The 13907-nt window shown below is 44.1% G+C and overlaps 1 protein-coding gene across 8 annotated transcripts in view; it reads right to left on the bottom strand.

The window, feature by feature from the left end:
* rnf2 (ring finger protein 2) overlaps window positions 1-12435 on the bottom strand; it is a 51377-nt gene extending 38942 nt beyond the window's left edge. Inside the window, exon 1 of one of the 8 annotated variants that reach the window (XM_078219357.1) lies at window positions 12009-12435. Coding sequence is in view for 2 of the 8 variants with exons in the window: in XM_078219355.1 (XP_078075481.1) it covers window positions 12124-12193 (70 nt within the window). In the remaining 6 variants the exon portion in view is untranslated. Of the gene's footprint in view, window positions 1-11912 lie in introns of all 8 variants that reach the window. The other 7 variants (XM_078219355.1, XM_078219356.1, XM_078219360.1 and 4 more) reach the window with 7 other exon arrangements.
* Window positions 12436-13907: the final 1472 nt, after the last annotated feature.

Raw genomic sequence — 13907 nt, 5'->3', positions numbered from 1 at the left:
ACATTCTTATAACTCTCATTTGTACTCTCTCCAGAGAAATTATATCCTTCCTGGGCTCCAGAACTGTACACAAAACTCATGCTGTGGCCTAACCAGTCTTTTATGCAGCTCCATCATTACATCTCTGCTTTTGTATTCAACATCCCGTCCAATAAAGGACAACATTCCATGTACCTTTACCACTTTATCTACTTTCCTACCGCCTTCAGGGACTTGTAATCATGCATTCGAAGGTCAGCTCACTTCCTATAACTCTCTCAATATCTCCTTGTTTATTGAGTATTCCCTTGCTTTGTCCTCCCAAAATGCATAACTCAAACTTTTCCAGGTTGAATTCCAGTTGCCACCTTTCCACACACTCAACCAAACTACTGATATCATTCTGGAATCCAAAGTTATCCTCTTCGCTATCAACTATACGGCCAATTTTTTTGTCATTATGGGTTGATCATCTAACACATGGTGCCACTGCACCACTCCTGGTTGTCAATAAATTGCTTTGAAATGTAATGTTTAAAGATATTTTTACAATGCAATTGTAGTTTATTTATTAATGTACTGGCATCTTTCCAAATATACAAAAGTACAACTTTCCATTCGGCTTGTTAATATAAGGAGGAATTTAACCCCAGATAACTCTTCAGTGCAAAAAGATGAAGAAGATTAGGTCAATCTGTTTGATATGTGGGGTGAAGTTGTAACCCAGTGATTTTTATTCTTGTTTTTTTTTGCAATCTCACTACAAACGAATAGATTAATTCTTCACTTTGTCGCTTCAGTTAACTCCCTATGTAGCAATTAGGCTTTCTGGAACTCAGCTGTGTCAGTAATATTCAATCAAATCATAATTCACTGTAGTTAAAGCAAAAATTATACTTCTACAATATTGAAATTGGAAAATAACAAAAAAATAAGCTCTTTAAAAAAGTTCTCTAATCTATTTTTCAAATATGTGTACCACTGATTGTGCAAAAAATTTGGCAGTCAACAATGCCCTTGAGATACAATCACCAGAATCTTATTAAGAAAATACATAAAGCATTTCAGAGGCATTTACACACTACTAGTTTAGGGGAGCCAGTGGCAAAATAGCATCGTCACTGGACTAGTAATCCAGAGACCTGGAACAATGGTCTCGGAACCTGGGTTCAAATCCCACCACAGCACATGGTGGAATTTGATTTTAATAAAAAGTCTGGATTATCGTAAAAAAAAACAATCTGGTTCACTAATGTCCTTTAGAGAAGGAAGCTGAACACAGAAAGGAATGAAACTGGACAGACAACCAGGCATTATTGTGGGCGGCACGGTAGCACAGTGGTTAGCACTGCTGCTTCACAGCTCCAGGGTCCCGGGTTCGATTCCCGGCTCGGGTCACTGTCTGTGTGGAGTTTGCACATTCTCCTCGTGTCTGCGTGGGTTTCCTCCGGGTGCTCCGGTTTCCTCCCACAGTCCAAAGATGTGCGGGTTAGGTTGATTGGCCAGGTTAAAAATTGCCCCTTAGAGTCCTGGGATGTGTAGGTTAGAGGGATTAGCGGGTAAATATGTGGGGGTAGGGCCTGGGTGGGATTGTGGTCGGTGCAGACTTGATGGGCCGAATGGCCTCCTTCTGCACTAGGGTTTCTATGATTTCTATGAACAGCAAACAACAACGACAAAGTCCTCCTTACGTGTGTCAAAATTGGGAGCGCTGTCTCACAGACTAGTCAAGTAACACTAATCACACTAATGGAATCATACCTTACAGTCAACTTTCACTACCATCCCTGGGTATGCCCTGTCTCACCAGCACAGACCCAACAGATTAATGCCCTGACAATATTCTGGCTATAGTACTGAAGACTTGTGTTCCAGAACTTGCAGCACCCCTAGCCAAGCTGTTCCAGTACAGCTACAACACTGGCTTTGTCCCAGCCTGGCAACTTGGAAAATTGTGCACCAATGTCCTGTATGCAAAAAGCAGGACAAATCCAACCCAGCGAATTTTTCCTCATCAGTTTATTCTCAATCATCAGTAAAGTGATAAAAGAGGTCATCACTGATTTTACCCAGGCCCTCTGGCTCAGAGCCAGACACCCCAAAGCCTGCCATTGTCTGCAAGGCACAAGCCAGGAGTGTGATTGCCTGGATGAGTACAGCTCTAACAACACTCGAAAAGTTCAACACCATCCAGGACACAGCAGCCCACTTGATTGGCATCTCTTCCACAAAAACTCACTCCCTCCACAACCAACACACAGTAGCAGTGATGTGTACGTCTACAAGATGCACTGCAGGAACTCATCAAGGTTCCTTAGACAGCACCTTCCAAACCCATGACCGTTACCATCTAGAAGGACAAGAGCAGCAAATACATGGGAACATCACCACCTGGAAATTCCGCTCCAAGTCATTCGCCATCTTGACTTGGAAATATATTGCTATCTCTTCAAAATTCTGAAACTCTCTTCCTAACAGCACTGTGTGTGTACCTACACCACATGGACTGCAGCTGTTCAAGAAGGCAGTTCACCACCACCTTCGAGGGCAATGAATACTGGCATAGCCAGCGAAGTCTACATCCAGTGAATGAATTTTTAAAATTACGTAGTCAGACTCCCCACTCGTGTTAAAACCTGGGGAGCGTAAATCAAGTGTTAAGAACAAACTGACTTCCCTCCTACAGGGATTCCCACTCCACTTAGCTCCAGTGTCTACTCGAGCATTAACAACTGGCTTCAGTTTTGCCCTTGTACTATAACTGTAGCACTGATGCAAAATTAAACTTTTTCGACACCATCCCTACAAGTGTAGTCTTAACACACTGCTAAATACAGGTACAATTATAACACCTGCACTTCTCTTATTCCCACACTGAGTCCATACCATCCCTACCATTAACCAGCATTAACAGTGCACCATTAGCAAGGCATTTACATTTCTACCCAATAGGAATGAGCCAATTGATAATACATGTAGTAACTAAAAGAGCAGGTAAAGCAGCCTGTCTGAATCATAGAAAAAAGGGGGTGATGAGGGTTAGTGAGATCTGTTAAGTTTAACGTCAGCTGAATGCTATGTTAGCCCACCGATTAATCTCAGAAATGCATCAACTGTGTTAAAATACACATGCAGAAATATTTGTAAACGGCTCAACAAGCGCACTAAAACGTTGAACAACTTAAACCTTCGAGGACGTACTGAACTGTTTGGATATTGCGATACAGCATAAACATAAGCTCTTGTAAAACAACTGAATGTTTTCGGATTAAAAATAGAACACGCTGGAAATACACAGCAAGCCAGGCAGTGTGGAGAGAGAAACAGGTTTAACATCTCAGGTTGATGACCTGTCATTGGAACTGTGACAAATGATCAACTGACCAAAAACATTAACTCGATTTCCAGCATTGGCAGTATTTGCTTTTGTATAAACGTTGTTAAAGCAAGCTTCCGTCTTGGTAAACACTGAAATAGTTTTCATTTGGAGAAACCAATCTCCCCAGTGGCACTAAAACAATTTTCTGGAATAGCATGACTGTAAACTGTAGATTTTTTACAAAGTAAATGAAAACCCCAAAACATCTGGATGTAAAATTGTTAAGTGGCAGGTTCAGCCCTTGCAAAAACTGCAGTGAGACCAGCTCAACAACAAATGGTTTCTTCCGTTATACTAGGAAGTGTGTTAGATACTGCTGTCAAAAAGGGTGTCTTTGACAGTTGAACTGTAAAGTAAACTAAGTTATATCGCTGCCTCTAAAAGTGCTGTGAATCACTTCGGGTGTCTCCCAGGAAGTAATTCTAGTACAAGTACAGTGTCTCAAAACTGGCAACCTCGGGACTGACTCAATGTCAGGTTTCAGATCTTGCATGTTTTTGGGTTGGGTCAGGTATGTGAAATGTTGAGGGAACAAAAACAGAAAGTGCTGGAAAATTTGAGCAGGTCTGACAGCATCTGTGGAGAGAGAACAGATCCAACGTTTTGAATCTGGATGGCGCTTCATCAAAGCTTCCTTAAACATGGAATTCCACCCACTGTGGTTGACAGGCTTTCCAGGGCCCAAACACTCTTTTCAGGGGAAGCAGCGCTTCACATACATCTCCTTTAAATTCTACTGCTTTCACTGCTCCCCATATGGTCTACTCTACATTGGAAAGACCAAACGCAGACTGGGTAACTGCTTTGCAGAACACCTTCAGTCCGTCTGCAAGCAGGGTCCAGACCTTCCTGTCACTTGCCATTTCAACACTCTACCTTGCTCTCCTGTCCACATGTCCGTCCTTGGCCTGTTGCAATGTTCTAGTGAACCCCAACGCAAACTGGAGGGACAGCACTTCCGATCAGGCACTTTACTGCCTTCTGGACTGAACATCGAGTTCAACAACTTCAGAGCAGCTCTGACAAAGGGTCATCCTGACTTGAAATGTTGGCTCTATTCTCTCTCTCTCTCCACAGATGCTGTCAGACCTGCTGAGATTTTCCAGCATTTGCTGTTTTTGTTTCAGATTCCAGCATCCACAACATTTTGCTTTAACATTAAAGTGTTTAGGGTATGTTTTTCCAGTAAGGATTACTTAATTAGGTACTTGAAGTGCTGTAACCTACAAGGCTGTGGACCAAGAGCTGAGCAGTGGGATTAGGTTGGAACTGTATAAACACGAGGGGCTGTCTGCTATAATTTTTTATGATTCTACAAACACCAAATGCAAGTTAGGCTAGGGGAGGGCCAGGGAGTCAATCTGCTTGTACAAGTCAGTGAAGATGTTTTCCTGAACCTGACCCAGTCAGATATTCCCCAGCCATCAAGGGTGATGTGCTGCCCAGAAAGGAGCAAGGGGCAAAGAGGAGGAGGAGGGGGCGAGACGGGAGGAAAAGAGAGGAGGGGGAAAAAGAGAGAAGGTGGCGGGAAGGGGGACAGAGAGGAGGGGGCAAAGAGAGGAGGTAGCTGCGGGGGTGGGGGGGGGGAGGGGGGGAGGAGAGAAGGCAAGGCAGTGAAAGGGGAAAAGAGAAGGCTGGGGGTGGGTGGTTAAGACCTGTAGTTTTTCATACCTATCCTTCCATTTTCACGCATGTGGCAAGTGAAGCTGTGTGCACACCAATACAGCTGCTGCTTCAATCTGTATTTTGGTGTCAGCAGTAGACACAATATTTATTTCTTACCCTGGGGCAGGTTTTGGACTTCTGAAGTAACAGATGCCAGTGCCTAATATAGGGCAGTATAGGGTAAAGTTGATTTAGACCTACCCACCAATGTATCTTAACCTCAGTCTACAGAAAGCACCTGCGTTGTGCTGTTTGTATTGCCTAGACCTGTACTAGGATGAAGGGGCCAGTTTACTATCAGCTAGTGCACAAAAGGCAGAGCTTTTGGATTTGGACCCTTTGGTTTGGTCAAGACAGCCAAGACTCATTTCACAGAGAAACCTTTTCAACTAACGGGAAGAATACATTTCCTGTTGGTCAGTCAAGTCCGGAAAAGAATCCAGATCCCAGAGGTGAAAGGACAGTGTTAAATCCTCAAAGCAACTGTGTCACCCAGCCCCCCATCATGCACACAGGAAATTGGAGTAGGCCATTCAGCTCCTTGAGCCTGCTCCGCCATTCAACTAGATCATAGCTGATCTACCTCGATTCTATTTCCCACACTACCCCATATACCTTGATGTCTAATATTTAGAAATCTTCTACCCATATGTGTCTTGAGTATACTGAATGATTGAGCATCCACTGCCCTCACCACCCTCTGACAGAAGCAATTCCTCATCTCAGTCCTACCCCTTATTCTGAGATTCTTTCCCTAGTTCTAGACCCTGCCCAGCCAGGGGAAACAGCCTTCCTTCAACCTCTGTTGAAGTGTTAAAGAAGTTTTTATTTCAATAAGAGCACCTCTTGTTCTTTTGAACTCTTAGAAAATACAAGTCGCGGCTCCTCATAGGACAATTGCACCATCCCACGGATTAGTCTGCTAACCTTCATTGCACTCCCTCTATGGCAAGTACATCCTTCCTTAGTTAAGAATCAAAGAAACCCTACAGTACAGAAAGAGGCCATTCGGCCCATCGAGTCTGCACCGACCACAATCCCACCCAGGCCCTATCCCCATATCCCTACATATTTTACCCACTAATCCCTCTAATCTACGCATCTCAGGACACTATGGGGGAATTTTTTCAGCATGGCCAATCAACCTAACCCGCACATCTTTGGACTGTGGGAGGAAACCGGAGCACCCGGAGGAAACCCACGCAGACACGAGGAGAATGTGCAAACTCCACACAGACAGTGACCCAAGCCAGGAATCGAACCCAGGTCCCTGGAGCTGTGAAGCAGCAGTGCTAACCACTGTGCTACCGTGCTGCCCCTATTAAGGAGATCAAAATTGTGCATGATACTTCAGGTGCAGTTTCACCAATGTTCTACACAATTGCCTTAAGACATCTTTACTCCTGTACTCAAATCCTCTTGCAAGAAGGACCAACATACCATTTGTCTTCCTAATTGCTTGCTGCACCTACATGTTAGCTTTTAGTGACTCAGGAGTAAGAACACTTAGGTCCCATTGGGCATCAACACACTCCAATCTCTCACCATTTAAGGAATAATCTGCATTTGTTAGAAAGCTTCACTATCTTCCACCTGCCATCTTCTTGCCCATTCACTTTGCCTGACTAAATCCCTTAAATCTTTGCATTGTCTTCACAGTTCACATTCCCAGTTTTGTATCAGCAGCAAACCTGGAAATATTACATTTGGTCCCCACATCCAAATAATTGAATTAGATTGTGAATAGCTGGGCTCTCCACACTGGTTGTTGCAGTACCCCACTGGTCATAGGCTGTCAACAGTGACCCATTTATTCCTACTCTCTATTTTCTAACTAACTCACAATCCACGTCAGTATATTATCCCCAATCCCATGCGCTCTAATTTTGTTTACCAACCTCTTGTATGGGGCCTTATCGAAAACCTTCTGAAAATCCAAATGCACCACATCCACTGGTTCCACCTTATCTATTCCATGAGTTATAATCTCGAAAAACTCAACGGGTTTGTCAGACATAATTTCCCTTTCATAAATCCACGTTGACTCTTCTCACTCTCACCATTTTAAGTGCCCCGTTATCACAACCTTCATAATAGATTCTAACACTTTTCCTACTGCTGATAATTCTGTGATTCTCCGTTAAAATACACAAATTAAAGTTGCTAGGGAGAAAAATGAACATACTTGCACATATTGTAACAAAAGGCAAAGATAAGCACAGGTGAGCAAAGTTGATTGCTCCATCTTATGGTCTATCCAGAGAGATACTACAGCAGCCCCACTGTTTCCAATTAATTCAATTATTTCCAGATTATTTCTGTCAATTGGAGAATCAGTGAAGAGTTTGACAATTTAATTTTACAGAAAGGTTGTTGGAGTATGGAACGCTTTGTGAAGTAGCTGATGCAGAAACTATTGCATCGTTTAAATGAAAAGTAGATAAATGTTTGAAACAGGACAAGGATTGGATGAGGCAGTAAGAATGGTCTTGGATTGCTTTAGCTAAGTGCTGGTGCAGCCACAGTGGGTCTAATTACTCCCTGTATATGTCTATGTTTTCAATGGGTTTTTAGCTGCACTACTTTACCTGCAAATTAATTCAGTATGGTGATCACCCTTGTAACCAGTGCCTGACGCAAATCGAGTTTGTATTTTACTAATGGGAACTTCTGTCCTCTTGATTGAGTTTGAAGTTATTTCCTGAATCTATCTTTTCTATATCATTTACTACTTTGTGTTCACCTCTTTGTCAACATCCTTTAACATTGAAAAGTTCTAGCACTGCCATGGTGAATCTTACAATGTAAAAAAAAAATCATAATTATGTTTTATTAATGGGAAGTAATGGTTCACCTCCTGATGTGCTGCCTGGCTCTGGCCAATTACAATGCGGGTAGATTCTGCTGGGTTAAATTGATGAGCCCCAATTTCAGCAAGTTTTATTCATGGTCATTAATACCCAGTTTATGGTCAAAAGAAATTTAATCTACCCGATTTTCTCCAACCTCTTTGAAAGCTATACTCATAATGAACGCCTACACCCCTCAGGCACCTCACCCAAGTGATCGCTCTTCCTGACTGAAAGCAAGTGTTAAATTATTTAACCGTATGATTTCCACCTGCTTTTTTCACCCCCACTGGAGAGTCCAGTTAATAGTTTTGAGTTCAATTCACATTGCAGTGATCAGATGCAGACTCCTCACTGTTTACATCACACTTTCACATCGCATAGATTATACTCCTGCCTCGTACATGTAGTTTTGAGGAGCTGAGATTTCCAACATGTCCATGTATCTCCTCGCCAGTTAACAGTTTCATTAGTTGCTTAAACTTGTGTGACAAGGAAGGTTTACACAAATAGTGTAAAGATCTCCAAACTTGCCAATGGTTTGCTGGCATCTACTGCAATCTCAAACAAAAAATTGATGTGGTGAAAATAAAGCTGTGTTGTGGCAGTCCCCTTCAACTGTATGGTTGGTTGGTTGGTTGGGGGAGGGGGCGCAAAACACCTGCTGGTTATTTATACACACACACACACACTTTCCAGCTTTGATCACAACCTGGGCGATCAGCAGCAACACCCAGTAATATTACCACGGCGGTTGCAACCGTTTTGACAGGGGTCAAAGAGCTCCAATATAAAAGCAGGGAATGAAGCTGGGACCCCATATGGTTCAGTCCCACACTGGCGGTGGGGTTAACTCACTAACTTGAGAAAAGTCCCACAAAAAACACAATCTTGCAACGATTGTTTATTAGTTTACATACACACATACGCACGCACGCACAGTGCCAGCCCCAGTCACGCACACACACTGAGGCGTTCAAGTCAGACGACTCTAACGTATACAAGAAAGCCAGATACGACCTAAGGAGATCCATCAAAGATGCCAAAAGACAATAACGGACAAGGCTAGAGTCCTAAGTTAGCCACACAGACCCCCTCAGACTATGGCAAGGTCTGCAAGACATAACAGGCTACAGGATGATGGTATATAAAATCACCGGCTCCAACGCACCCCTCCCTGATGAGCTCAATGCATTCTATGGCCGCTTTGAGCAAGAGGTCAGCAAGAGCATGCCCTCTACCCTGGAAGCCCTGGATGAACCTGTATCTGAGGTCACCATTGCAGATGTCAGAGCAGCTTTCTCGAAGGTCAACCCACGGAAAGCGACTGGCCCGGATGGGGTACCCAGACAAGCACTCAGATCCTGCGCGGATCAGCTGGCAGGAGTATTCACAGATATCTTCAACCTCTCTTTACAGCAATCTGAGGTCCCGATCTGCTTCAAGAAGATGACCATCATCCCAGTAACAAAGAAAAGCCAAGCAGCGTGCCTTAATGACTATCAGGCGGTGGCTCTGACATCCATCATTATGAAGTGCTTCAAAAGGCTAGTCATAGCACGAATCAATCCCAGCCTTCCGGACTGTCTGGATCCACTACAGTTTGCCTACCGCCGCAACAGGCCCACAGCAAATGCCATCTCCCTGGCCCTGGAACACCTGAATAACAAGGACACCCATGTCAGACTCCTATTTATTGACTACAGCTCAGCCTTCAACACCATTATTCCCACTAAATTCATCTCCAAACTCCGTGGCTTGGGCTTCTCCCTCTGCGACTGGATCCTAGACTTCCTAACCCACAGACTGCAATCAGTAAGGATAGACAACAACACCACCTCCACGATCATCCTCAACACCGGTGCCCCACAAGGCTGTGTCCTCAGCCCCTTACTATACTCCTTATACACCTATGACTGTGTGGCCAAATTCCCCTCCAACTCGATTTTCAACTTTGCTGAAGACACCGCCGTAGTGGGTGGGATCTCAAACAATGACGAGACAGAGTACAGGAATGAGATGGAGAATCTGGTGAACTGGTGCAGCGACAATAATCTCTCCCTCAATGTCAACAAAATGAAGCAGATTGTCATTGACTTCAGGAAACGTAAAAGGAGAACATGCCCCTGTCTACATCAACGGGGACGAAATAGAAAGGGCCGAGAACTTCAAGTTTGTAGGTGTCCAGATCACCAACAACCTGTCCTGGTCCCTCCATACTGACGCTATAGTTAAGAAAGCCCACCAACACCTCTACTTTCTCAGAAGACTAAGGAAATTTGGTATGTCAACTACGACTCTCACCAACTTTTATAGATGCACCACAGAAAGGATTCTTTCTGGTTGTATCACAGCTTGGTATGGCTCCTGCTCTGCCCAAGACAGCAAAGAACTCCAAAAGGTCGTGAATGTAGCCAAATCCATCACGCAACCAGCCTCTCATCCATTGACTCTGTCTAACACTTCCTGCTGCCTCGACAAGGCAGCCAGCATAATTAAGGACCCCACACAGCCCGGACATTCTCTCTTCCATTGGGAAAAAGATACAAAAGTCTGAGATCATGTATCAACCGATTCAAGAACAGCTTCTTCCCTGCTGCTGTCAGACTTTTGAATGGACCTATCTTCATTACGTTGATGTTTCTCAACACCCAATTATGATTGTAACATTACGTTCTGCGCCCTCTCATTTACTTTCCTTTAACGGTCTGCCTTGCGCGCAAGAAACAATACTTTTCACTGTATGCTAATACACGTGACAATAATAAATCAACTCAAAATCAGCCAGCCCCAGTTGCAAACCCCTCCCCCATCACATGCACACACATGCGCACCACCCCGCACACGCACAGCCCCGCACACGCGCACGCACAGCCCCACACACGCGCACGCACAGCCCCACACACGCGCACGCACAGCCCCACACACGCGCACGCACAGCCCCACACACGCGCACGCACAGCCCCACACACGCGCACGCACAGCCCCACACACGCGCACGCACAGCCCCACACACGCGCACGCACAGCCCCACACGCACGCACGCACAGCCCCACACGCACACACAGCCCCACACGCACACACAGCCCCACACACACACACACACAGCCCCACACGCACACACGCATAGCCCCACACGCACAGCCACATACACACACACACAGCCCCCCACACACGCAGCCCCACACACACACAGCTCCACGCACACACCGAATCTCAATGCTGTTGGCTGCTACACAGGACTGAAGATAGGTTAGCAACACAGTATTGAATGTATTTATACACAGTGTTAGGAGCCGCCTGAAGTCATGGGAGAATTAATGTAAGATAAGCTTTTCTGGTGCAGTAAGCAAGTAGGATTTGAAAGGAAGAATGTAACGATATTGTTCCAACAAGGAGATACCGCCGCGCCTTCTCTCTCCAAGATGTTGGATCAGTGTATTTGTAGAAATGTGTCCTTCACAAAACAACCACACTGCAGCTCCTCCAAGACTGACAGAGAACCAGACCAATCACCTGTCGCCCAGTGCAAAGCTATCCAGCCAATCGGCAGTGCCTGGGAGGAGAGCCTGGCTTATTTGTGAGGTTCTTTATTCCCCCAAAAAACACACAAATAATAAGTTCAAGCAGCAACTTATCACAGCAACAACAAGCGGGGTCAGCGACAAAAAAACAGTACAGCCGGTATCACCGCCACTCAAATACAACCGCCTTCAACAAACACCCAGAAAAACTCCAGAAAGCCCAGCCGCTCGGATGCGAACACTTTCCATTCACTTGCACCGATCGATTAATAATAGTGGCTGGGAGACGGACAAAAGCAGTTATATAGAAGTGGTTCAAGTGCCCGAGCTCACAGCATACAACACCAAAACTCTCATTTGTTAAATGCGTGTCCCATCGGCCTTTGAAAAGGAAAATGGTGTGTGTGCCCTTTTCTTAAATCTTGTACTTGTTTTGAAATTATTATTTTTTTAAACCCCCCTGCCTGCAGGTCAGTCGCTGTGCTGCTCGCAACCACAGCCAACACTCTCACTCACTCAGCTTTCAGATGTTGCCTTTTCTCTTGTGATCCGCCAGACACACCCAGGCCGTTCCCCCTCACATCAGCTCAGCACCCCCAGCCCGATACTCACCGTCCCGGAGAGGGAGGCAGGAGGAGAGGGGGGTGAAATCCTGGATTCTCCGGCACTCTCTCTCTCTCTCTCTCACCCAGCGATGTAAACAGCCCTGGAGCCCCACAATACTCACAATATGGCGAGTCTCCGCAATGGACATTGGGAAAGCAATCAGCATCTGGAATGAAACTCTCTCTCTGCATCCACTTTGCTCTCTCTACATTGCAGAGAAACCAACCCCAACCCTACTGCTTCTTTTTTTAAAAAAAATTAACAGATTGCATTCACATTTGAGACAGATTTTAATTCGCATCAGTAGATTTTGCTGTTTTGACATATTATTAGACTGGATGATTTTGAGGGATATAAAATGCTCAAATTTTCTTGAATTAAATAATAAATTGTGCCCTCAATTGAATGAGACAAGATTCCTCAAATTGAAATGAAAGATCTAAGGAGGTGGTCACACTTTATGGTGACAGTCTCTTGCCTCCCACTTTGTATTCTGGATATTTCACTGCCAGATTTGTAATTTAAAATAAAACTATCACATTGCAACGACAAAAGGTCACTTTGTATTTTAATCTCCGTTGATAACGTAACATTTAATTGCTCTGTGTTAACAGCCATCGGATGTTATTGGAGGATGGGTTTTAACATATTGTCCCCATCAATGTGGGGGAAACTTTGCATGGAGTCGCATGAACTCGAAGTCACATTTTACCGATGTTGCCAATAACTTGGTGCAAGTGGTGGCTTGGAATCAAGCGCAGGTTAATTCTGGCGTTAGTGTACTCTACCAGGGACATTTTCCCCATTACATACTCCACACAGCCCTCGCCTCGACCTGTCCGTTTTGCTAGCACTATCTTTCAAAGGGGTCTATAGAGCACTTCGCATCCGTTCAAATGTAACAGTTTCCCAGCCTCTATTCCATAAGTTTATATTCGTATTTATCATCTGATCATGGCTCCACAATCCTCGCCTGCAACTGAACTGATCAATATATATAATTAAATTATGATATAAGTTGTCCGAAACTCATGCCTACCAGTTTTCCTGGACAATCTATGTGCAGTTAACGGGTAAGAAGTTGGAAGGACTCGATCAATCTTTCTAACGTGACTAATTATGGGCAGGGTGACCCACGTAAATAGATATTGATCTATCGGGTAAGAGAAATGGCAAGCAGTAAAATAATAACTTGGAAAATAAATATGTTCACAATATATTGATCGTTTAAATTACACAAACCAGGCTTTGCTCTTTGTAGGAATCATGCTGTAAGATTCACATGTGCAACATATGACATGATTGTTTCTGGTGTGTATAGTAATCGTGTCTGCCAAAATGCAGTGTGCAACTTTTTAGCATATCAGCACGATCTGACAATACTGTTTGGTGTGACCGTTCACGTGTTTCATTGGCAACATCTCAGGCGATTGTATGAAAGGCTAGAAGAGAACCGTATGGTGTTCCTAATTTGGTATGTTACCAAATTGGCAATCATTTCAATAGGATTTCAAAGCCTGAATCAGCTATTAATGTACCAGGGTCTTTATAACTATTGGAAAGTTATCAGGAAATTTCCTATCCAATTTGGAATACCATTTTTCAAAGGAAGTAGGCACAGTCTGAGATACACCTGGTACATATACATTCCAACACAAATAATTTTGTTTCCATGACGATATTCACGAGACAGTGTTTAAGATTTTATTTCCTCAAAAAAATAAATCATTTGCAGGTAAAATTGTTTTTACAAAGCAGGCACAGTAAGTAGTCTCACAACACCAGGTTAAAGTCCAACAGGTTTATTTGGAGTCACGAGCTTTTGGAGCACTGCTCCTTCCTCAGATGAGTCACCTGAGGAAGGAACAGCGCTGGAAAAGCTCGTGATTCCAAATAAACCTGTTG

Source organism: Mustelus asterias, chromosome 8 (genome assembly GCF_964213995.1).
Source record: "Mustelus asterias chromosome 8, sMusAst1.hap1.1, whole genome shotgun sequence".
Classification (NCBI taxonomy): domain Eukaryota; kingdom Metazoa; phylum Chordata; class Chondrichthyes; order Carcharhiniformes; family Triakidae; genus Mustelus; species Mustelus asterias.
This window is presented reverse-complemented; position numbering and strand designations above follow the sequence as displayed.